At 45.4% G+C, this 22,956-nt stretch overlaps 1 protein-coding gene across 1 annotated transcript in view; it reads right to left on the reverse strand.

Annotated features, from left to right (window-relative positions):
* LOC139417626 (IQ motif and SEC7 domain-containing protein 1-like) overlaps positions 1-22,956 on the reverse strand; it is a 92,619-nt gene that overhangs the window by 6,286 nt on the left and 63,377 nt on the right. Inside the window, exons 6-12 of the mRNA XM_071166834.1 lie at positions 22,676-22,798; positions 18,488-18,654; positions 18,154-18,293; positions 13,591-13,716; positions 3,571-3,670; positions 2,214-2,375; positions 1,446-1,640 (exon numbers count right to left, since the gene is read on the reverse strand). Coding sequence (XP_071022935.1) covers positions 1,446-1,640; positions 2,214-2,375; positions 3,571-3,670; positions 13,591-13,716; positions 18,154-18,293; positions 18,488-18,654; positions 22,676-22,798 — 1,013 coding nt within the window. The remainder of the gene's footprint in view (positions 1-1,445; positions 1,641-2,213; positions 2,376-3,570; positions 3,671-13,590; positions 13,717-18,153; positions 18,294-18,487; positions 18,655-22,675; positions 22,799-22,956) is intronic.

The raw sequence follows: 22,956 nt of genomic DNA on the forward strand, positions 1-22,956 counted from the left end.
AGTCCACCTGTGTGTCACATGATCTGTCACATGATCTCAGTATATATACACCTGTTCTGAAAGGCCCCAGAGTCTGCAACACCATTAAGCAACGGGCACCACCAAGCAAGCAGCACCAGGAAGACCAAGGAACTCTCTAAACAGGTCAGGGACAAAGTTGTGGAGAAGTACAGATCAGGGTTGGGTTATAAAAAAAATATCAGAAACTTTGAACATCCCACGGAGCACCATTAAATCCATTATTTTAAAAATGGAAAGAATATGTCACCACAACAAACCTGTCAAGAGAGGGCCGCCTACCAAAACTCACGGACCAGGCAAGGTAGGCATTAATCAGAGAGGCAACAAAGAGACAAAAGATAACCATGAAGGAGCTGCAAAGCTCCACAGCGGAGATTGGAGTATGTGTCCATAGGACCACTTTAAGCCGTACACTCCACAGAGCTGGGCTTTATGGAAGAGTGGCCAGAAAAAAAGCCATTCCTTCTAGAAAAAAATAAGCAAACACGTTTGGTGTTCACCAAAAGGCATGTGGGAGACGCCCCAAACATATGGAAAAAGGTACTCTGGTCAGACGAGACTAAAATTGAGCTTTTTGGCCATCAAGGAAAACGCTATGTCTGGCACAAACCCAACACCTCTCATTACCCCGAGAACCCCATCCCTACAGTGAAGCATGGTGGTGGCAGCATCACGCTGTGGGGATGTTTTTCATCGTCAGGGAAGCTGGTCAGAATTGAAGGAATGATTGATGGCGCTAAATAGAGGGAAACCTTTTTCAGTCTTCCAGAGATTTGAGACTGGGACGGAGGTTCACCTTCCGGCAGGACAATGACCCTAAGCATACTGCTAAAGCAACACTTGAGTGGTTTAAGGGGAAACATTTAAATGTCTTGGAATGGCCTAGTCAAAGCCCAAACCTCAATCCAATTGAGAATCTGTGGTATGACTTAGAGACTGCTGTACACCATCCAACTTGAAGGAAATTAATCAGTTTTGCCTTGACGAATGGCCAAAAATCCCAGTGGCTAGATGTGCCGAGCTTATAGAGACATATCGCAAGAGACTTGCAGTTGTAATTTCTGCAAATGGTGGCTCTACAAAGTATTGACTTTGGGGGGGATGAATAGTTATGAAAACTCAAGTTTTCTGTTTTTTTTGTCTTAATTCTTGTTTGTTCCACAATAAAAAATATTGTCATCTTCAAAGTGAGCAAGTAAACAACAACAATGTAAATCAAATGATACAAAAGAACAAAATAGGAAAAATGCCAAAGGGGGTGAATACTTTCACCACTGTATATGTCTAGACCAGAGTTAAAATAAATGAGTAATTGAAAGTTTTGTGTATATTTTCTGAAAAGCATCTCATCAGATTGTCTCAGTGACTGTATAAATATGACTGAACAGTGTGTCTGTCCATTGGATGAGGTCAAATCAGTGTACCTGTGTCTGATAGGTCTCTCAGTGATGAGCTGAGCGCGGTACGTTTGAGTCCGTCTGCGGAAGCATAGCTGTCATCCAGACTGGGTCTACCCAGAGTGCCATTCACCGCCTCGCCCTTCAAGCCACTGCCCAGACCACCACCGCCAGCCCCGCCCACAACAGGTCTCACCACCCCTTTCTGCTTCTCCAACTCCGCTGTAAAGGGGGAGGAGAGAGAGATGGAGAGGGGAGGAGAGAAATAGGGAAAGAGAGAGGAGGGTGAGGAAGAGTGCGACAGAGAAAGAGAGAGAGAGAAGAGACAATCGTGAAAGAAGTCGGTCGAGAATAAGAGTGTGAAGGGATTACTTAAAAGACATATGATTATCACAATATTTGTATATTAAACTATCCCTTAGTATTCCCCAATGGAACAATGAAGTATTCTATCTAGTATCGTAGCATGTTTTCTCCATCTCCTGCACCTCAGTCTCTTTTAGTATATTATAAACTTGGTGATTTGTGCCCTGAATTCTTATTGGCTGAAAGCCATGGTATATCAGACCGTATACCACGGGTATGACAAAACATTTATTTTTTTACTGCTCTAATTACGTTGGTAACCAGTTTATAATAGCAATAAGGCTCCTCAGGGGTTTGTGGTATACGGCCAATACTCTGCGTTGCGTCGTGCATAAAAACAGCCCTTAGACGTGGTATATTGGCCGGTATTCCACACCTCCTCGGGCCTTATTGGTTAAGTATAGTATAGTATAGTATAGTTCTACTCACACTCCACCCTGTATTTCTCCATCTCCGTCACCTCAGTGATGCTCTCTCTCAGGTCGGAGGTGAAGCGTGTTCTGTCCTGCTGACTTGGAGCATTTAATACAATCAGAACCTTCCTCTCCCCGCCAGGATTGGCCGACGTCAGACGGATACCGTGGGGATAGTCTACAGGGGAGAGAGGAGACATACTGTACAGCTTTTGACATTATCGATCATAGTCTGCTGCTGGAAAAACGAATGTGTTATGGCTTTACACCCCCTGCTATATTGTGGATAAAGAGTTACCTGTCTAACAGAACACAGACGGTGTTCTTTAATGGAAGCCTCTCCAACAAAATCCAGGTAAAATCAGGAATTCCCCAGGGTAGCTGTTTAGGCCCATTACTTTTTTCAATCTTTACTAACGACATGCCACTGGCTTTGAGTAAAGCCAGTGTGTCTTTGTATGCAGATGACTCAACACTATAAACGTCAGCTACTACAGCGAGTGAAATGACTGCAACACTTAACAAAGAGCTGCAGTTTGTTTCAGAATGGGTGACAAGGAATACGTTAGTCCTAAATATTTAAACTTGTATTTGGGACAAATCATTCACTTTGTGGTCAGGTGCCACAAAGTGGGACTTAGGACAATTGCAATTGTCTCACTTTCACATCATTGAACAGGAATGACCTCCTCTATTGTGATCTGATCAACTAATGTATACTTTGATAGATAGATAGATAGAATATGTGAGTGTAATGTTTACTGTTCATTTTTATTGCTTATTTCACTTTTGTATATGATCTACTTCACTTGCTTTGGCAATGTTAGCATATGTTCCCCATGCCAATAAAGCCCCTTGGATGGATGGATAGGTAGGTAGTTAGGTAGGTAGGTAGGTAGGTAGGTAGGTAGGGAGGTAGGTAGTCAGGGAGGGAGGTACTGTAGGTAGGTAGGTAGGTAGGTAGGGAGGGAGGGAGGGAGGGAGGGAGGTACTGTAGGTAGGTAGGTAGGGAGGGAGGGAGGGAGGGAGGGAGGGAGGGAGGTAGGTAGGTAGGTAGGTAGGTATGTAGGTAGGTAGGTAGGTAGGGAGGGAGGGAGGGAGGGAGGGAGGGAGGGAGGGAGGGAGGGAGGGAGGGAGGGAGGGAGGGAGGGAGGGAGGGAGGTACTGTAGGTACGGTAGGTAGGTAGGTAGGTAGGTAGGTAGGTAGGTAGGTAGGTAGGTAAGTAGGTAGGTAGGTAGGTAGGTAGGGAGGGAGGGAAGGAGGTAGGTAGGAGGGTAGGGAGGTATGTAGGGAGGGAGGGAGGGAGACAGGGAGAATCAGGATGTAGTATTGGAGCACACACACACACACACACACACACACGGATACTTACGCTGGTTCTGGAACATGTGGACCTGCATCTCGACCAGGGGGAAGGACTGTCTGAAGCTGTATGTCACAGAGGTCTTCTTCTTCTGGAAGATCTTGGTTACCTGTAGGGGAGAAGAGGGATGGACACGTCTCTTTATGTTTACCTGCTCGTCCATTCTGATGTGCTCTGCAGACCAGAGGGCGTGACCGTGGAAACACTGTGCTCTGCTGACCAGAGGGAGTGACCGTGGAAACACTGTGCTCTGCTGACCAGAGGGAGTGACTGTGGAAACACTGTGCTCTGCAGACCAGAGGGCGTGACCGTGGAAACACTGTGCTCTGCAGACCAGAGGGCGTGACCGTGGAAACACTGTGCTCTGCAGACCAGAGGGCGTGACCGTGGAAACACTGTGCTTGATATAGACCAGAGGGAGTGACCGTGGAAACACTGTGCTCTGCAGACCAGAGGGCGTGACCGTGGAAACACTGTGCTCTGCTGACCAAAGGGAGTGACCGTGGAAACACTGTGCTCTGCAGACCAGAGGGCGTGACCGTGGAAACACTTTGCTCTGCAGACCAGAGGGTGTGACCGTGGAAACACTGTGCTTGATATAGACCAGAGGGCGTGACCGTGGAAACACTGTGCTTGATATAGACCAGAGGGAGTGACCGTGGAAACACTGTGCTCTGCAGACCAGAGGGCGTGACCGTGGAAACAATGTGCTCTGCAGACCAGAGGGCGTGACCATGGAAACACTGTGCTTGATATAGACCAGAGGGCGTGACCGTGGAAGCACTGTGCTTGATATAGACCAGAGGGAGTGACCGTGGAAACACTGTGCTCTGCAGACCAGAGGGCGAGACCTTGGAAACACTGTGCTCTGCAGACCAGAGGGAGTGACCGTGGAAACACTGTGCTCTGCTGACCAGAGGGAGTGACTGTGAAAACACTGTGCTCTGCAGACCAGAGGGAGTGACCGTGGAAACACTGTGCTCTGCTGACCAGAGGGCGTGACCGTGGAAACACTGTGCTCTGCAGACCAGAGGGCGTGACCGTGGAAACACTGTGCTCTGATGACCAGAGGGCGTGACCGTGGAAACACTGTGTTCTGCAGACCAGAGGGCGTGATCGTGGAAAAACTGTGCTCTGCAGACCAGAGATACTGTGCTTTGATATAGGCCTGAGGGCGTGACCGCGGAAACACTGTGCTCTGCAGACCAGAGGGCGAGACCGTGGAAACACTGTGCTCTGCAGACCAGAGGGAGTGACCGTGGAAACACTGTGCTCTGCTGAACAGAGGGAGTGACCGTGAAAACACTGTGCTCTGCAGACCAGAGGGCGTGACCGTGGAAACACTGTGCTCTGCAGACCAGCTGGAGTGACCGTGGAAACACTGTGCTCTGCTGACCAGAGGGAGTGACCGTGAAAACACTGTGCTCTGCAGACCAGAGGGAGTGACCGTGGAAACACTGTGCTCTGCTGACCAGAGGGCGTGACCGTGGAAACACTGTGCTCTGTAGACCAGAGGGAGTGACCGTGGAAACACTGTGCTCTGCTGACCAGACGGCGTGACCGTGGAAACACTGTGCTCTGTAGACCAGAGGGCGTGACCGTGGAAACACTGTGCTCTGCTGACCAGAGGGCGTGACCGTGGAAACACTGTGCTCTGCAGACCAGAGGGCGTGACCGTGGAAAAACTGTGCTCTGCAGACCAGAGGGCGTGACCGTGGAAACACTGTGCTCTGCAGACCAGAGGGCGTGACCGTGGAAACACTGTGCTTGATATAGGCCAGAGGGTGTGACCGTGGAAACACTGTGCTTTATATTGGCCAGAGGGCGTGACCGTGGAAACACTGTGCTTTGAAATAGGCCAGAGGGCGTGACCGTGGAAACACTGTGCTTGATATAGGCCAGAGGGCGTGACCGTGGAAACACTGTGCTTGATATAGGCCAGAGGGCGTGACCGTGGAAACACTGTGCTTTGATATAGGCCTGAGGGCGTGACCGTGGAAACACTGTGCTTGATATAGGCCAGAGGGCGTGACCGTGGAAACACTGTGCTTGATATAGGCCAGAGGGCGTGACCGTGGAAACACTGTGCTTTGATATAGGCTAGAGGGTGTGATCGTGGAAACACTGTGCTTGATATAGGCCAGAGGGCGTGACCGTGGAAACACTGTGCTTGATATAGGCCAGAGGGCGTGACCGTGGAAACACTGTGCTTTGATATAGGCCAGAGGGTGTGACCGTGGAAACACTGTGCTTGATATAGGCCAGAGGGCGTGACCGTGGAAACACTGTGCTTTGAAATAGGCCAGAGGGCGTGACCGTGGAAACACTGTGCTTGATATAGGCCAGAGGGCGTGACCGTGGAAACACTGTGCTTTGATATAGGCCTGAGGGCGTGACTGTGGAAACACTGTGCTTGATATAGGCCAGAGGGCGTGACCGTGGAAACACTGTGCTTTGAAATAGGCCAGAGGGCGTGACCGTGGAAACACTGTGCTTGATATAGGCCAGAGGGCGTGACCGTGGAAACACTGTGCTTGATATAGGCCAGAGGGCGTGACCGTGGAAACACTGTGCTTTGATATAGGCCTGAGGGCGTGACCGTGGAAACACTGTGCTTGATATAGGCCAGAGGGCGTGACCGCGGAAACACTGTGCTTGATATATGGGCTTTTGTGATGACTCTGGTACTATTCCAGGTCTATTCCAGGACTATTCCAGTTCTATTCCAGGACTATTCCAGTTCTATTCCAGGACTATTCCAGTTCTATTCCAGTTCTATTCCAGGTCTATTCCAGTTTTTTTCCAGGTCTGTTCCAGTCCAGGTATATTCCAGGTATATTCCAGGTATATTCCAGGACTATTCCAGGTATATTCCAGGACTATTCCAGGTATATTCCAGGACTATTTCAGGACTATTTCAGGACTATTCCAGGTATATTCCAGGTATATTCCAGGACTATTCCAGGTATATTCCAGGACTGTTCCAGGACTGTTCCAGGTATAGTCCAGGACTAATCCAGGTGTATTCCAGGTATATTCCAGGTATATTCCAGGTATATTCCAAGACTAATCCAGGTGTATTCCAGGACTATTCCAGGACTATTCCAGGTATATTCCAGGACTATTCCAGGACTATTCCAGGTATATTCCAGGTATATTCCAGGTATATTCCAAGACTATTCCAGGTATATTCCAGGTATATTCCAAGACTATTCCAGGTATATTCCAGGACTATTCCAGGATTATTCCAGGTATATTCCAGGACTATTCCAGGACTATTCCAGGTATATTCCAGGAATATTCCAGGACTATTCCAGGACTATTCCAGGTATATTCCAGGACTATTCCAGGTATATTCCAGGACTATTCCAGGTATATTCCATGACTATTTCGAGGCTATTCCAATACTATTCCAGGACTATTCCAGGACTATTCCAGGTATATTCCAGGACTATTCCAGGTATATTCCAGGACTATTCCAGGACTATTTCAGGACTATTCCAGGACTGTTACAGGTATATTCCAGGACTATTCCAGGTATATTACAGGCATATTCAAGGACTGTTCCAGGTATATTCCAGGACTATTCCAGGACTATTCCAGGACTATTCCAGGTGTATTCCAGGACTATTCCAGGTCTATTCCAGGACTATTCCAGGTATATTCCAGGTATATTCCAAGACTATTCCAGGTATATTCCAGGTACATTCCAAGACTATTCCAGGTATATTCCAGGACTATTCCAGGACTATTCCAGGTATATTCCAGGACTATTCCAGGACTATTCCAGGTATATTCCAGGACTATTCCAGGTATATTCCAGGACTATTCCAGGTATATTCCAGGACTATTCCAGGTATATTCCATGACTATTTCGAGGCTATTCCAATACTATTCCAGGACTATTCCAGGACTATTCCAGGTATATTCCAGGACTATTCCAGGTATATTCCAGGACTATTCCAGGACTATTTCAGGACTATTCCAGGACTGTTCCAGGTATATTCCAGGACTATTACAGGTGTATTACAGGCATATTCCAGGACTGTTCCAGGTATATTCCAGGACTATTCCAGGACTATTCCAGGTGTATTCCAGGTATATTCCAGGACTATTCCAGGTATATTCCAGGACTATTCCAGGACTATTCCAGGACTATTCCAGGTGTATTCCAGGACTATTCCAGAGGGCGTGACCGTGGAAACAATGTGCTCTGCAGACCAGAGGGCGTGACCGTGGAAACACTGTGCTTGATATAGGCCAGAGGGCGTGACCGCGGAAACACTGTGCTTGATATATGGGCTTTTGTGATGACTCTGGTACTATTCCAGGTCTATTCCAGGACTATTCCAGTTCTATTCCAGGACTATTCCAGTTCTATTCCAGGACTATTCCAGTTCTATTCCAGTTCTATTCCAGGTCTATTCCAGTTTTTTTCCAGGTCTGTTCCAGTCCAGGTATATTCCAGGTATATTCCAGGTATATTCCAGGACTATTCCAGGTATATTCCAGGACTATTCCAGGTATATTCCAGGACTATTTCAGGACTATTTCAGGACTATTCCAGGTATATTCCAGGTATATTCCAGGACTATTCCAGGTATATTCCAGGACTGTTCCAGGACTGTTCCAGGTATAGTCCAGGACTAATCCAGGTGTATTCCAGGTATATTCCAGGTATATTCCAGGTATATTCCAAGACTAATCCAGGTGTATTCCAGGACTATTCCAGGACTATTCCAGGTATATTCCAGGACTATTCCAGGACTATTCCAGGTATATTCCAGGTATATTCCAGGTATATTCCAAGACTATTCCAGGTATATTCCAGGTATATTCCAAGACTATTCCAGGTATATTCCAGGACTATTCCAGGATTATTCCAGGTATATTCCAGGACTATTCCAGGACTATTCCAGGTATATTCCAGGAATATTCCAGGACTATTCCAGGACTATTCCAGGTATATTCCAGGACTATTCCAGGTATATTCCAGGACTATTCCAGGTATATTCCATGACTATTTCGAGGCTATTCCAATACTATTCCAGGACTATTCCAGGACTATTCCAGGTATATTCCAGGACTATTCCAGGTATATTCCAGGACTATTCCAGGACTATTTCAGGACTATTCCAGGACTGTTACAGGTATATTCCAGGACTATTACAGGTATATTACAGGCATATTCAAGGACTGTTCCAGGTATATTCCAGGACTATTCCAGGACTATTCCAGGACTATTCCAGGTGTATTCCAGGACTATTCCAGGTCTATTCCAGGACTATTCCAGGTATATTCCAGGTATATTCCAAGACTATTCCAGGTATATTCCAGGTACATTCCAAGACTATTCCAGGTATATTCCAGGACTATTCCAGGACTATTCCAGGTATATTCCAGGACTATTCCAGGACTATTCCAGGTATATTCCAGGACTATTCCAGGTATATTCCAGGACTATTCCAGGTATATTCCAGGACTATTCCAGGTATATTCCATGACTATTTCGAGGCTATTCCAATACTATTCCAGGACTATTCCAGGACTATTCCAGGTATATTCCAGGACTATTCCAGGTATATTCCAGGACTATTCCAGGACTATTTCAGGACTATTCCAGGACTGTTCCAGGTATATTCCAGGACTATTACAGGTGTATTACAGGCATATTCCAGGACTGTTCCAGGTATATTCCAGGACTATTCCAGGACTATTCCAGGTGTATTCCAGGTATATTCCAGGACTATTCCAGGTATATTCCAGGACTATTCCAGGACTATTCCAGGACTATTCCAGGTGTATTCCAGGACTATTCCAGAGGGCGTGACCGTGGAAACAATGTGCTCTGCAGACCAGAGGGCGTGACCATGGAAACACTGTGCTTGATATAGACCAGAGGGCGTGACCGTGGAAGCACTGTGCTTGATATAGACCAGAGGGAGTGACCGTGGAAACACTGTGCTCTGCAGACCAGAGGGCGAGACCTTGGAAACACTGTGCTCTGCAGACCAGAGGGAGTGACCGTGGAAACACTGTGCTCTGCTGACCAGAGGGAGTGACTGTGAAAACACTGTGCTCTGCAGACCAGAGGGAGTGACCGTGGAAACACTGTGCTCTGCTGACCAGAGGGCGTGACCGTGGAAACACTGTGCTCTGCAGACCAGAGGGCGTGACCGTGGAAACACTGTGCTCTGATGACCAGAGGGCGTGACCGTGGAAACACTGTGTTCTGCAGACCAGAGGGCGTGATCGTGGAAAAACTGTGCTCTGCAGACCAGAGATACTGTGCTTTGATATAGGCCTGAGGGCGTGACCGCGGAAACACTGTGCTCTGCAGACCAGAGGGCGAGACCGTGGAAACACTGTGCTCTGCAGACCAGAGGGAGTGACCGTGGAAACACTGTGCTCTGCTGAACAGAGGGAGTGACCGTGAAAACACTGTGCTCTGCAGACCAGAGGGCGTGACCGTGGAAACACTGTGCTCTGCAGACCAGCTGGAGTGACCGTGGAAACACTGTGCTCTGCTGACCAGAGGGAGTGACCGTGAAAACACTGTGCTCTGCAGACCAGAGGGAGTGACCGTGGAAACACTGTGCTCTGCTGACCAGAGGGCGTGACCGTGGAAACACTGTGCTCTGTAGACCAGAGGGAGTGACCGTGGAAACACTGTGCTCTGCTGACCAGACGGCGTGACCGTGGAAACACTGTGCTCTGTAGACCAGAGGGCGTGACCGTGGAAACACTGTGCTCTGCTGACCAGAGGGCGTGACCGTGGAAACACTGTGCTCTGCAGTCCAGAGGGCGTGACCGTGGAAAAACTGTGCTCTGCAGACCAGAGGGCGTGACCGTGGAAACACTGTGCTCTGCAGACCAGAGGGCGTGACCGTGGAAACACTGTGCTTGATATAGGCCAGAGGGTGTGACCGTGGAAACACTGTGCTTTATATTGGCCAGAGGGCGTGACCGTGGAAACACTGTGCTTTGAAATAGGCCAGAGGGCGTGACCGTGGAAACACTGTGCTTGATATAGGCCAGAGGGCGTGACCGTGGAAACACTGTGCTTGATATAGGCCAGAGGGCGTGACCGTGGAAACACTGTGCTTTGATATAGGCCTGAGGGCGTGACCGTGGAAACACTGTGCTTGATATAGGCCAGAGGGCGTGACCGTGGAAACACTGTGCTTGATATAGGCCAGAGGGCGTGACCGTGGAAACACTGTGCTTTGATATAGGCTAGAGGGTGTGATCGTGGAAACACTGTGCTTGATATAGGCCAGAGGGCGTGACCGTGGAAACACTGTGCTTGATATAGGCCAGAGGGCGTGACCGTGGAAACACTGTGCTTTGATATAGGCCAGAGGGTGTGACCGTGGAAACACTGTGCTTGATATAGGCCAGAGGGCGTGACCGTGGAAACACTGTGCTTTGAAATAGGCCAGAGGGCGTGACCGTGGAAACACTGTGCTTGATATAGGCCAGAGGGCGTGACCGTGGAAACACTGTGCTTGATATAGGCCAGAGGGCGTGACCGTGGAAACACTGTGCTTTGATATAGGCCTGAGGGCGTGACCGTGGAAACACTGTGCTTGATATAGGCCAGAGGGCGTGACCGCGGAAACACTGTGCTTGATATATGGGCGTTTGTGATGACTCTGGTACTATTCCAGGTCTATTCCAGGACTATTCCAGTTCTATTCCAGGACTATTCCAGTTCTATTCCAGGACTATTCCAGTTCTATTCCAGTTCTATTCCAGGTCTATTCCAGTTTTTTTCCAGGTCTGTTCCAGTCCAGGTATATTCCAGGTATATTCCAGGTATATTCCAGGACTATTCCAGGTATATTCCAGGACTATTCCAGGTATATTCCAGGACTATTTCAGGACTATTTCAGGACTATTCCAGGTATATTCCAGGTATATTCCAGGACTATTCCAGGTATATTCCAGGACTGTTCCAGGACTGTTCCAGGTATAGTCCAGGACTAATCCAGGTGTATTCCAGGTATATTCCAGGTATATTCCAGGTATATTCCAAGACTAATCCAGGTGTATTCCAGGACTATTCCAGGACTATTCCAGGTATATTCCAGGACTATTCCAGGACTATTCCAGGTATATTCCAGGTATATTCCAGGTATATTCCAAGACTATTCCAGGTATATTCCAGGTATATTCCAAGACTATTCCAGGTATATTCCAGGACTATTCCAGGATTATTCCAGGTATATTCCAGGACTATTCCAGGACTATTCCAGGTATATTCCAGGAATATTCCAGGACTATTCCAGGACTATTCCAGGTATATTCCAGGACTATTCCAGGTATATTCCAGGACTATTCCAGGTATATTCCATGACTATTTCGAGGCTATTCCAATACTATTCCAGGACTATTCCAGGACTATTCCAGGTATATTCCAGGACTATTCCAGGTATATTCCAGGACTATTCCAGGACTATTTCAGGACTATTCCAGGACTGTTACAGGTATATTCCAGGACTATTACAGGTATATTACAGGCATATTCAAGGACTGTTCCAGGTATATTCCAGGACTATTCCAGGACTATTCCAGGTGTATTCCAGGTATATTCCAGGACTATTCCAGGTATATTCCAGGACTATTCCAGGACTATTCCAGGACTATTCCAGGTGTATTCCAGGACTATTCCAGGTCTATTCCAGGACTATTCCAGGTATATTCCAGGTATATTCCAAGACTATTCCAGGTATATTCCAGGTACATTCCAAGACTATTCCAGGTATATTCCAGGACTATTCCAGGACTATTCCAGGTATATTCCAGGACTATTCCAGGACTATTCCAGGTATATTCCAGGACTATTCCAGGACTATTCCAGGACTATTCCAGGTATATTCCAGGACTATTCCAGGTATATTCCAGGACTATTCCAGGTATATTCCATGACTATTTCGAGGCTATTCCAATACTATTCCAGGACTATTCCAGGACTATTCCAGGTATATTCCAGGACTATTCCAGGTATATTCCAGGACTATTCCAGGACTATTTCAGGACTATTCCAGGACTGTTCCAGGTATATTCCAGGACTATTACAGGTGTATTACAGGCATATTCCAGGACTGTTCCAGGTATATTCCAGGACTATTCCAGGACTATTCCAGGTGTATTCCAGGTATATTCCAGGACTATTCCAGGTATATTCCAGGACTATTCCAGGACTATTCCAGGACTATTCCAGGTGTATTCCAGGACTATTCCAGGTCTATTCCAGGACTATTCCAGGTATATTCCAGGACTATTCCAGGTATATTCCAGGACTATTCCAGGTATATTCCAGGACTATTTCAAGACCATCCCAATACTATTCTAGGCCTATTCTCAGACCATTGTTTTAGCTAACTCAGGCGAACAGAACATGTTTGATATGTATATGACTCAGCTCTGTAGGGTTTAGATATAAAAAGGTGAGTTTGTATTGTAGAGCCGTAAAGAAAAACTCTGAACTGGCACACTGGTGAGTCTATATGGTACAGACATAACACTCCCAGGGCACACAGGTGAGTCTATATGGTACAGACATAACGCTCCCAGGGCACACAGGTGAGTCCATATGGTACAGACATAACACTCCCAGGGCACACAGGTGAGTCCATATGGTACAGACATAACACTCCCAGGGCACACAGGTGAGTCCATATGGTACAGACATAACACTCCCAGGGCACACAGGTGAGTCTATATGGTACAGACATAACACTCCCAGGGCACACAGGTGAGTCCATATGGTACAGACATAACACTCCCAGGGCACACAGGTGAGTCCATATGGTACAGACATAACACTCCCAGGGCACACAGGTGAGTCTATATGGTACAGACATAACGCTCCCAGGGCACACAGGTGAGTCCATATGGTACAGACATAACACTCCCAGGACACACAGGTGAGTCTATATAGTACAGACATAACACTCCCAGGGCACACAGGTGAGTCCATATGGTACAGACATAACACTCCCAGGGCACACAGGTGAGTCTTACCACGAGCAGGTCGTTGAAGAGGAAGACTTCTCTCTGGTGGACTCCAGTCCTCTGGCTTCTGTTAGGGTCAGGCACCTCGTAAAGCTGACAGCAACACACCAATCTGCGGTGTGGCAGCGAGAGCACCTACACACAAATTATTTTTAGTATTCACAGAGACAGAACCTGACAGACAGAACTTGACAGACAGAACCTGACAGACAGAACCTGATAGACAGAACCTGACAGACAGAACCTGATAGACAGAACCTGACAGACAGAACCTGACAGACAGAACTTGACAGACAGAACCTGACAGACAGAACCTGATAGACAGAACCTGACAGACAGAACCTGATAGACAGAACCTGACAGACAGAACCTGACAGACAGAACCTGATAGACAGAACCTGACAGACAGAACTTGATAGACAGAACCTGACAGACAGAACTTGATAGACAGAACCTGACAGACAGAACCTGACAGACAGAACCTGATAGACAGAACCTGACAGACAGAACCTGACAGACAGAACCTGACAGACAGAACCTGACAGACAGAACTTGATAGACAGAACCTGACAGACAGAACCTGACAGACAGAACTTGATAGACAGAACCTGACAGACAGAACCTGACAGACAGAACTTGATAGACAGAACCTGACAGACAGAACCTGACAGATAGAACCTGATAGACAGAACCTGACAGACAGAACCTGACAGACAGAACCTGATAGACAGAACCTGACAGACAGAACCTGACAGACAGAACCTGACCGACAGAACCTGACAGACAGAACCTGACAGACAGAACCTGACAGACAGAACCTGATAGACAGAACCTGACAGACAGAACCTGGCAGCAACACCTCAACACACAGCAGATTCAAAGTTTACATACTGTATATCAGATCGATTATGTGGGCTGTTTTCTATTGAATATGGGCTGTTTTCTACTGAATATTGGACTCTTTTCTATTGAATATGGGCTGTTTTGAACTGAATATGGGCTGTTTTCTACTGAATATGGGCTGTTTTCTACTGAATATTGACTGTTTTCAACTGAATATTGGCTGTTTTCAACTGAATATTGTCTGTTTTCAACTGCAAATTGGCTGTTTTGAATTGCATATTGGCTGTTTTCTACTGAATATGGGCTGTTTTCTATTGAATATGGGCTGCTTTCTACTGAATATGGGCTGTTTTCTACTGAATATTGGCTGTTTTCTACTGAATATTGGCTGTTTTACAACTGGATATTGGCTGTTTTCTACTGAACATGGGCTGTTTTCAACTGAATATTGGCTGTTTTCTACTGAATATGGGATGTTGCCTATTGAATATGGGCTGTTTTCTACTGAATATTGGCTGCTTTCTACTGAATATGGGTTGTTTTCAACTGAACATTGGCTGTTTTCTACTGAATATGGGCTGTTGCCTATTGAATATGGGCTGTTTTCTACTGAATATGTGTCACGTTCTGACCTCTATTTCCGTTGTTTTGTATTTATTTAGTATTGGTCAGGGCGTGAGTTGGGTGGGCAGTCTATGTTTGTTTTTCTATGTTTTGGGGCAGTTCTATGTTTTCGGCCTAGTATGGTTCTCAATCAGAGGCAGGTGTCATTAGTTGTCTCTGATTGAGAATCATACTTAGGTAGCCTGGGTTTCACTGTGTGTTTGTGGGTGATTGTTCCTGTCTTTGTGTAGTGTTCACCAGATAGGCTGTATTAGGTTTTGAGTTCTCACGTTTCTTGTTTTTTTTCGTTAGTTTGTTCATGTATAGTGTCGTAAATAAAATACAATGAACAACCACCACGCTGCGCTTTGGTCCGCCTCTACTTCACAAGAAGAGAATCGTTACAATATGGGCTGTTTTCTACCGAATATTGGCTGCTTTCAACTGAACATGGGCTGTTTTCCAGTTTTACAGGAGAGAGTTTTATTTCTATTAATTTCAGAAGATACATATATTGTCTAAAGTATTTTGTATTTTTGTATTTTTTAAATTTAACCTAAATTTAACTAGGCAAGTCAGTTAAGAACAAATTCTTATTTACAATGACGGCCTACCCCGGACAAACCCGGCCAAACCCGGACGATGCTGGGCCAACTGTGCGCCCCCTTATGGGACTCCCAATCACGGCCGGATGTGAAACAGCCTGGATATAACCTATTTATAATATAACTTTATTTAAAATATATTTCACTTATATTCTGATATTTTCTAAACTATTTAACTTACAAAATGACCAAATGGGGATCAGCAGCATGATCAATGAGGGGGTGTGGGGATCAACAGCATGATCAATGAGGGGGTGTGGGGATCAGCAGCATGATCATTGAGGGGGTGTGGGGATCAACAGCATGACCAATGAGGGGGTGTGGGGATCAGCAGCATGATCATTGAGGGGGTGTGGGGATCGACAGCATGATCGTTGAGGGGGTGTGGGGATCAGCAGCATGATCATTGAGGGGGTGTGCTGCTCAACAGCATGATCAATGAGGGGGTGTGGGGATCAGCAGCATGATCATTGAGGGGGTGTGGGGATCGACAGCATGATCATTGAGGGGGTGTGGGGATCAACAGCATGATCATTGAGGGGGTATGGGGATCAACAGCATGATCATTGAGGGGGTGTGGGGATCAACAGCATGATCGTTGAGGGGGTGTGGGGATCAGCAGCATGATCATTGAGGGGGTATGGGGATCAGCAGCATGATCATTGAGGGGGTGTGGGGATCAGCAGCATGATCATTGAGGGGGTATGGGGATCAACAGCATGATCATTGAGGGGGTGTGGGGATCAACAGCATGATCGTTGAGGGGGTGTGGGGATCAACAGCATGATCATTGAGGGGGTGTGGGGATCAGCAGCATGATCATTGAGGGGGTGTGGGGATCAGCAGCATGATCATTGAGGGGGTGTGGGGATCAGCAGCATGATCATTGAGGGGGTATGGGGATCAGCAGCATGATCATTGAGGGGGTGTGGGGATCAGCAGCATGATCGTTGAGGGGGTGTGGGGATCAACAGCATGATCATTGAGGGGGTGTGGGGATCAACAGCATGATCGTTGAGGGGGTGTGGGGATCAGCAGCATGATCATTGAGGGGGTGTGGGGATCAGCAGCATGATATTTGACGGGGTGTGGGGATCAACATCATGATCATTGAGGGGGTGTGGGGATCAGCAGCATGATCATTGAGGGGGTGTGGGGATCAACAGCATGATCATTGAGGGGGTGTGGGGATCAGCAGCATGATCATTGAGGGGGTGTGGGGATCAGCAGCATGATCATTGAGGGGGTGTGGGGATCAGCAGCATGATCGTTGAGGGGGTGTGGGGATCAACAGCATGATCATTGAGGGGGTGTGGGGATCAGCAGCATGATCATTGAGGGGGTGTGGGGATCAGCAGCATGATCGTTGAGGGGGTGTGGGGATCAGCAGCATGATCGTTGAGGGGGTATGGGGATCAGCAGCATGATCATTGAGGGCGTGTGGGGATCAGCAACATGATCATTGAGGGGGTGATCAGGTGAAGTATAAACAATAATATACATTATATATACAAAGTATGTGGACACCCCTTCAAATTAGTAGATTTGGCTATTTCAGCCACACCCGTTGTTGACAAGTATTTAAAATCGAGCACACAGACATGCAATCTCCATAGACAAACATTGGCAGTGGAATGGCCTTACTGAAGAGCTCAGTGACTTTCAACGTGGCACCGTCATAGGATGCCCCGGTCAACTGTAAGTGCTGTTATGGTGAAGTGGAAACGTCTAGGAGCAACAACGGCTCAGCCACAAAGTGGTAGGCCACACAACCTCACAGAACGCGACCGACGAGTGCTGAAGCACGTAAAGCGTAAAATTCATCTGTCCTCGGTTGCAACACTCACTACCGATTTTCTAAACTGCTCTGGAATCAACGTCAGCGCAAGAACTGTTCGTCAGGAGCTTCATGAAATGGGTTTTCCATTGCCGAGCAGCTGCACACAAGCATCAGATCACCATCCGCAATGCCAAGTGTCGGCAGGAGTGGTGTAAAGCTCACCGCCATTGGACTCTCGGAAATATTAACACTACAGCATACAATGATATTCTAGATGATTCTGTGCTTCCAACACTGTGTCAACAGTTTTGGGAAGACTGTTTCCTGTTTCAGCATGACAATGCCCCCCGTGCACAAAGGTCCATACAGAAATGGTTTGTCGAGATCGGTGTGGAAGAACTTGACTCGTCTGCACAATGCCCTGACCTCAACCCCACCGAACAGCTTTGGGATGAATTGGAGCACAGTCCTAATCACCCAACATCAGCGCCCGACCTCACTAATACTCTTGTGGCTGAATGGAATCAAGTCCCCCTGCAGCAATGTTCCAACATCTAGTGGAAAGCCTTCCCAGAAGAGTGGAGGCTGTTATAGCAGCAAAGGGGGGGGGGGGGGGCAACTCCATATTAATGCCCATGATTTTGGAAGGAGAAGTTCGATGAGCAGGTGTCCACATACATTTGATCATGTAGTGTATCTTCTGTGTCTGAGCAGGCAATGACCGTAGACATTAATACTTACGGGCTTCTTGCCGACGACCACCCTCTCCACAGCCTGCACTTGAGACACGTGGTCATCGTTGGTGCGTAGCTCCCACTTCTCTATCCGATGGTAGATTCCTACTAACAGGTCTCTGGGAATGTCCTGACCATTATCCACTCCTGGGGAAACATTAACATCCATAGGGGAAAGTGTGAGAAAAAAGGGGAGAGATAAAGAGGAATGGAGATAACTGAGATAAAAACAGATAGAGAGACATTTAATAAATGGAGATAAATAAATGTAGTTTATTAAAACCCTCTCATTACACCATGTAGAGAAACAACCTAAACATCCATCCCAGAATGCACCTCACCTCTGAGGTTTTTGATGAAATCCTCCAACTTCATCTTCTTCTCCGGCTTGACGTTGGGAGAGTACATGTCTGTGTTGAGGAGGATGATGGCGAAGGCCAGGATGAAGATGGTGTCAGGGTTCTGGAACTGTCGGATCAGTACCGGGTTACACACACAGTACCGCTGACTGGACGGGGGGGGGGGGGGGAGACATGGAGATTGAGAGGAAGAGAGGGAGCGAGGTAGAGAGAGAAGAGAGAGGGAGATATAAGTCAGATATATCCAAAACTAAAATGTCAATACAGTTTAACATAGAAAATGCACAAGTCCATAAGTCCATAAGTCAGCACATAAGTCCATAAGTCAGCACATGAGTCCATAAGTCCATAAGTCAGTACATAAGTCCATTAGTCAGTACATAAGTCCATAAGTCCATAAGTCAGTACATAAGTCCGTAAGTCATCACATAAGTCCATAAGTCAGTACATAAGTCCATAAGTCAGTCCATAAGTCCATAAGTCATCACATAAGTCCATAAGTCAGTCCATAAGTCCATAAGTCAGTACATAAGTCCATAAGTCAGTACATAAGTCCATAAGTCATCACATAAGTCCATAAGTCCATAAGTCAGTACATAAGTCCATAAGTCAGCACATAAGTCCATAAGTCAGCACATAAGTCCATAAGTCAGCACATGAGTCCATAAGTCCATAAATCAGTACATAAGTCCATAAGTCAGTACATAAGTCCATAAGTCATCACATAAGTCCATAAGTCAGTACATAAGTCCATAAGTCATCACATAAGTCCATAAATCCATAAGTCAGCACATAAGTCCATAAGTCAGCACATAAGTCCATAAGTCAGCACATGAGTCCATAAGTCCATAAATCAGTACATAAGTCCATAAGTCAGTACATAAGTCCATAAGTCAGTACATAAGTCCATAAGTCATCACATAAGTCCATAAGTCAGTACATAAGTCCATAAGTCAGTACATAAATCCATAAGTCATCACATAAGTCCATAAGTCCATAAGTCAGTACATAAGTCCATAAGTCAGCACATAAGTCCATAAGTCAGCACATAAGTCCATACGTCAGCACATAAGTCCATAAGTCCATAAGTCAGTACATAAGTCCATAAGTCAGTACATAAGTCCATAAGTCAGCACATAAGTCCATAAGTCAGCACATGAGTCCATAAGTCAGTACATAAGTCCATAAGTCAGTACATAAGTCCATAAGTCAGCACATAAGTCCATAAGTCAGCACATGAGTCCATAAGTCCATAAATCAGTACATAAGTCCATAAGTCAGTACATAAGTCCATAAGTCATCACAAGTCCATAAGTCAGTACATAAGTCCATAAGTCAGTACATAAGTCCATAAGTCAGCACATAAGTCCATAAGTCAGCACATGAGTCCATAAGTCAGTACATAAGTCCATAAGTCAGTACATAAGTCCATAAGTCATCACATAAGTCCATAAGTCCATAAGTCAGTACATAAGTCCATAAGTCAGCACAATAAGTCCATAAGTCAGTAAATACAGTGCCTTGCGAAAGTATTCGGCCCCCTTTTGCAATTTTGCACGCCCAATTTTTCAGTTTTTGATTTGTTAAAAAAGTTTGAAATATCCAATAAATGTCGTTCCACTTCATGATTGTGTCCCACTTGTTGTTGATTCTTCACAAAAAAATACAGTTTTATATCTTTATGTTTGAAGCCTGAAATGTGGCAAAAGGTCGCAAAGTTCAAGGGGGCCGAATACTTTCGCAAGGCACTGTAAGTCCATAAGTCAGCACATAAGTCCATTAGTCAGCACATGAGTCCATAAGTCAGCACATGAGTTCATAAGTCCATAAGTCAGTACACAAGTCCATAAGTCATCACATAAGTCCATAAGTCCATAAGTCAGTACATCAGTCCATAAGTCAGTCCATAAGTCCATAAGTCAGCACATAAGTCCATAAGTCAGCACATGAGTCCATAAGTCCATAAGTCAGTACAATAAGTCCATAAGTCAGTACATAAGTCCATAAGTCATCACATAAGTCCATAAGTCAGTACATAAGTCCATAAGTCAGTACATAAGTCCATAAGTCAGCACATAAGTCCATAAGTCAGCACATGAGTCCATAAGTCCATAAGTCAGCACAATAAGTCCATAAGTCATCACAAAAGTCCATAAGTCCATAAGTCAGTACATAAGTCCATAAGTCAGTACATAAGTCCATAAGTCAGCACATAAGTCCATAAGTCAGCACATGAGTCCATAAGTCCATAAGTCAGTCCATAAGTCCATAAGTCAGTACATAAGTCCATAAGTCATCACAAAAGTCCATAAGTCCATAAGTCAGTACATAAGTCCATAAGTCAGTCCATAAGTCCATAAGTCAGTACATAAGTCCATAAGTCAGTACATAAGTCCATAAGTCAGTACATAAGTCCATAAGTCATCACATAAGTCCATAAGTCAGCACATAAGTCCATATGTCCATAAGTCCATAAGTCAGTACATGAGTCCATATGTCCATAAGTCCATAAGTCAGCACATAAGTCCATATGTCCATAAGTCCATAAGTCAGCACATGAGTCCATATGTCCATAAGTCCATAAGTCAGTACATAAGTCCATAAGTCAGCACATAAGTCCATAAGTCAGCACATAAGTCCATAAGTCAGTACATAAGTCCATAAGTCAGTACATAAGTCCATAAGTCATCACATAAGTCCATAAGTCAGCACATAAGTCCATACGTCAGTACATAAGTCCATAAGTCAGTACATAAGTCCATAAGTCAGCACATAAGTCCATAAGTCAGTACATAAGTCCATAAGTCATCACAATAAGTCCATAAGTCAGTACATAAGTCCATAAGTCATCACAATAAGTCCATAAGTCAGCACATAAGTCCATAAGTCAGTGCATGTCCATAAATCAGTCCATAAGTCCATAAGTCAGCACCAAATACAGCAGTGAAAAGTCCTTAACCAACAATGCAGTTTTACGAGAGAAAAAAAGTAAGAGATAATAATAAGAAATCATTAAAGAGCAGTAAAATAACAATAGCGAAGCTTTTGTCAATAATTCCATAAATCAGCACAATAAGTCCATAAATCAGCACAATAATTCCATAAATCAGCACAATAAGTCCATAAATCAGCACAATAAGTCCATAAATCAGCACAATAAGTCCATAAATCAACACAATAAGTCCATAAATCAGCACAATAAGTCCATAAATCAGCACAATGTCCATAAATCAGCACAATGTCCATAAATCAGCACAATAAGTCCATAAATCAACACAATAAGTCCATAAATCAGCACAATAAGTCCATAAATCAACACAATAAGTCCATAAATCAACACAATAAGTCCATAAATCAACACAATAAGTCCATAAATCAGCACAATAATTCCATAAATCGGTAGAAAAGGCTGCAAGTCCTGGTGCAAAAACTGCAGCCGTGGCTTAAAAAGTCCAGTACAAATTGGTCTGTATGTCCAACAGTATAAAAGTATGTCCATTAGTCAGTACATATGTCCATTAGTCAGTACATATGTCCATTAGTCAGTACATATGTCCATTAGTCAGTACATATGTCCATTAGTCAGTACATATGTCCATTAGTCAGTACATATGTCCATTAGTCAGTACATATGTCCATTAGTCAGTACATATGTCCATTAGTCAGTACATATGTCCATTAGTCAGTACATATGTCCATTAGTCAGTACATATGTCCATTAGTCAGTACATATGTCCATTAGTCAGTACATATGTCCATTAGTCAGTATAAAAAGTACATAAAAAGCCAGTACAAAAAGTAATTAAGTCTAAGTATCTGAAGGCCTCTATCATTTTCTCCACTTTCTGGGCTCTACAAACCGGGGGGTTTGAGGCCTGATTGCTGATTGGCTGAAAGCCGTGGTATATCAGACCGTATTCTATGGGTATGACAAACAAAAAAAAATGTTTACTGGTCTAATTAGGTTGGTAACCAGTTTATAATAGTAATAAGGCACCTTGTGGGTTTGTGGTATATCACCAATACATCACGGCTAGGGGTTGTATCCAGGCTGTATACTTCGCGTTGCCTCTTGCTTAAGAACAGCCCTTACACATGGTATATAGGCCATATACCACACTTCCTCTGTTTTTGTTGTTGTTGTTGTTGTTGCTTTAACTATATTCTCACCTGAAAGCCTCGATCAGTCTCTCCACCTTCTGGGCCTCCCCCTGGACTTTAATCTGAGCCTGGAACTTCCTGAGGGCATCATCTAGATCCATCCCTGAGAAGTCCAACTCATCTACCACACAACTGGACAGGGAGAGGAGAGAGGATTAAACCCTAAACCTAAACCTAAACTTAAACCTGGGCAGGGAGAGGAGAGAGGATTAACCCTAAAACTAAACTTAAACCTGGGCAGGGAGAGGAGAGAGGATTAACCCTAAACCTAAACTTAAACCTGGACAGGG

The sequence above is a fragment of the Oncorhynchus clarkii genome, chromosome 9 (genome assembly GCF_045791955.1).
Source record: "Oncorhynchus clarkii lewisi isolate Uvic-CL-2024 chromosome 9, UVic_Ocla_1.0, whole genome shotgun sequence".
NCBI classification, from domain to species: domain Eukaryota; kingdom Metazoa; phylum Chordata; class Actinopteri; order Salmoniformes; family Salmonidae; genus Oncorhynchus; species Oncorhynchus clarkii.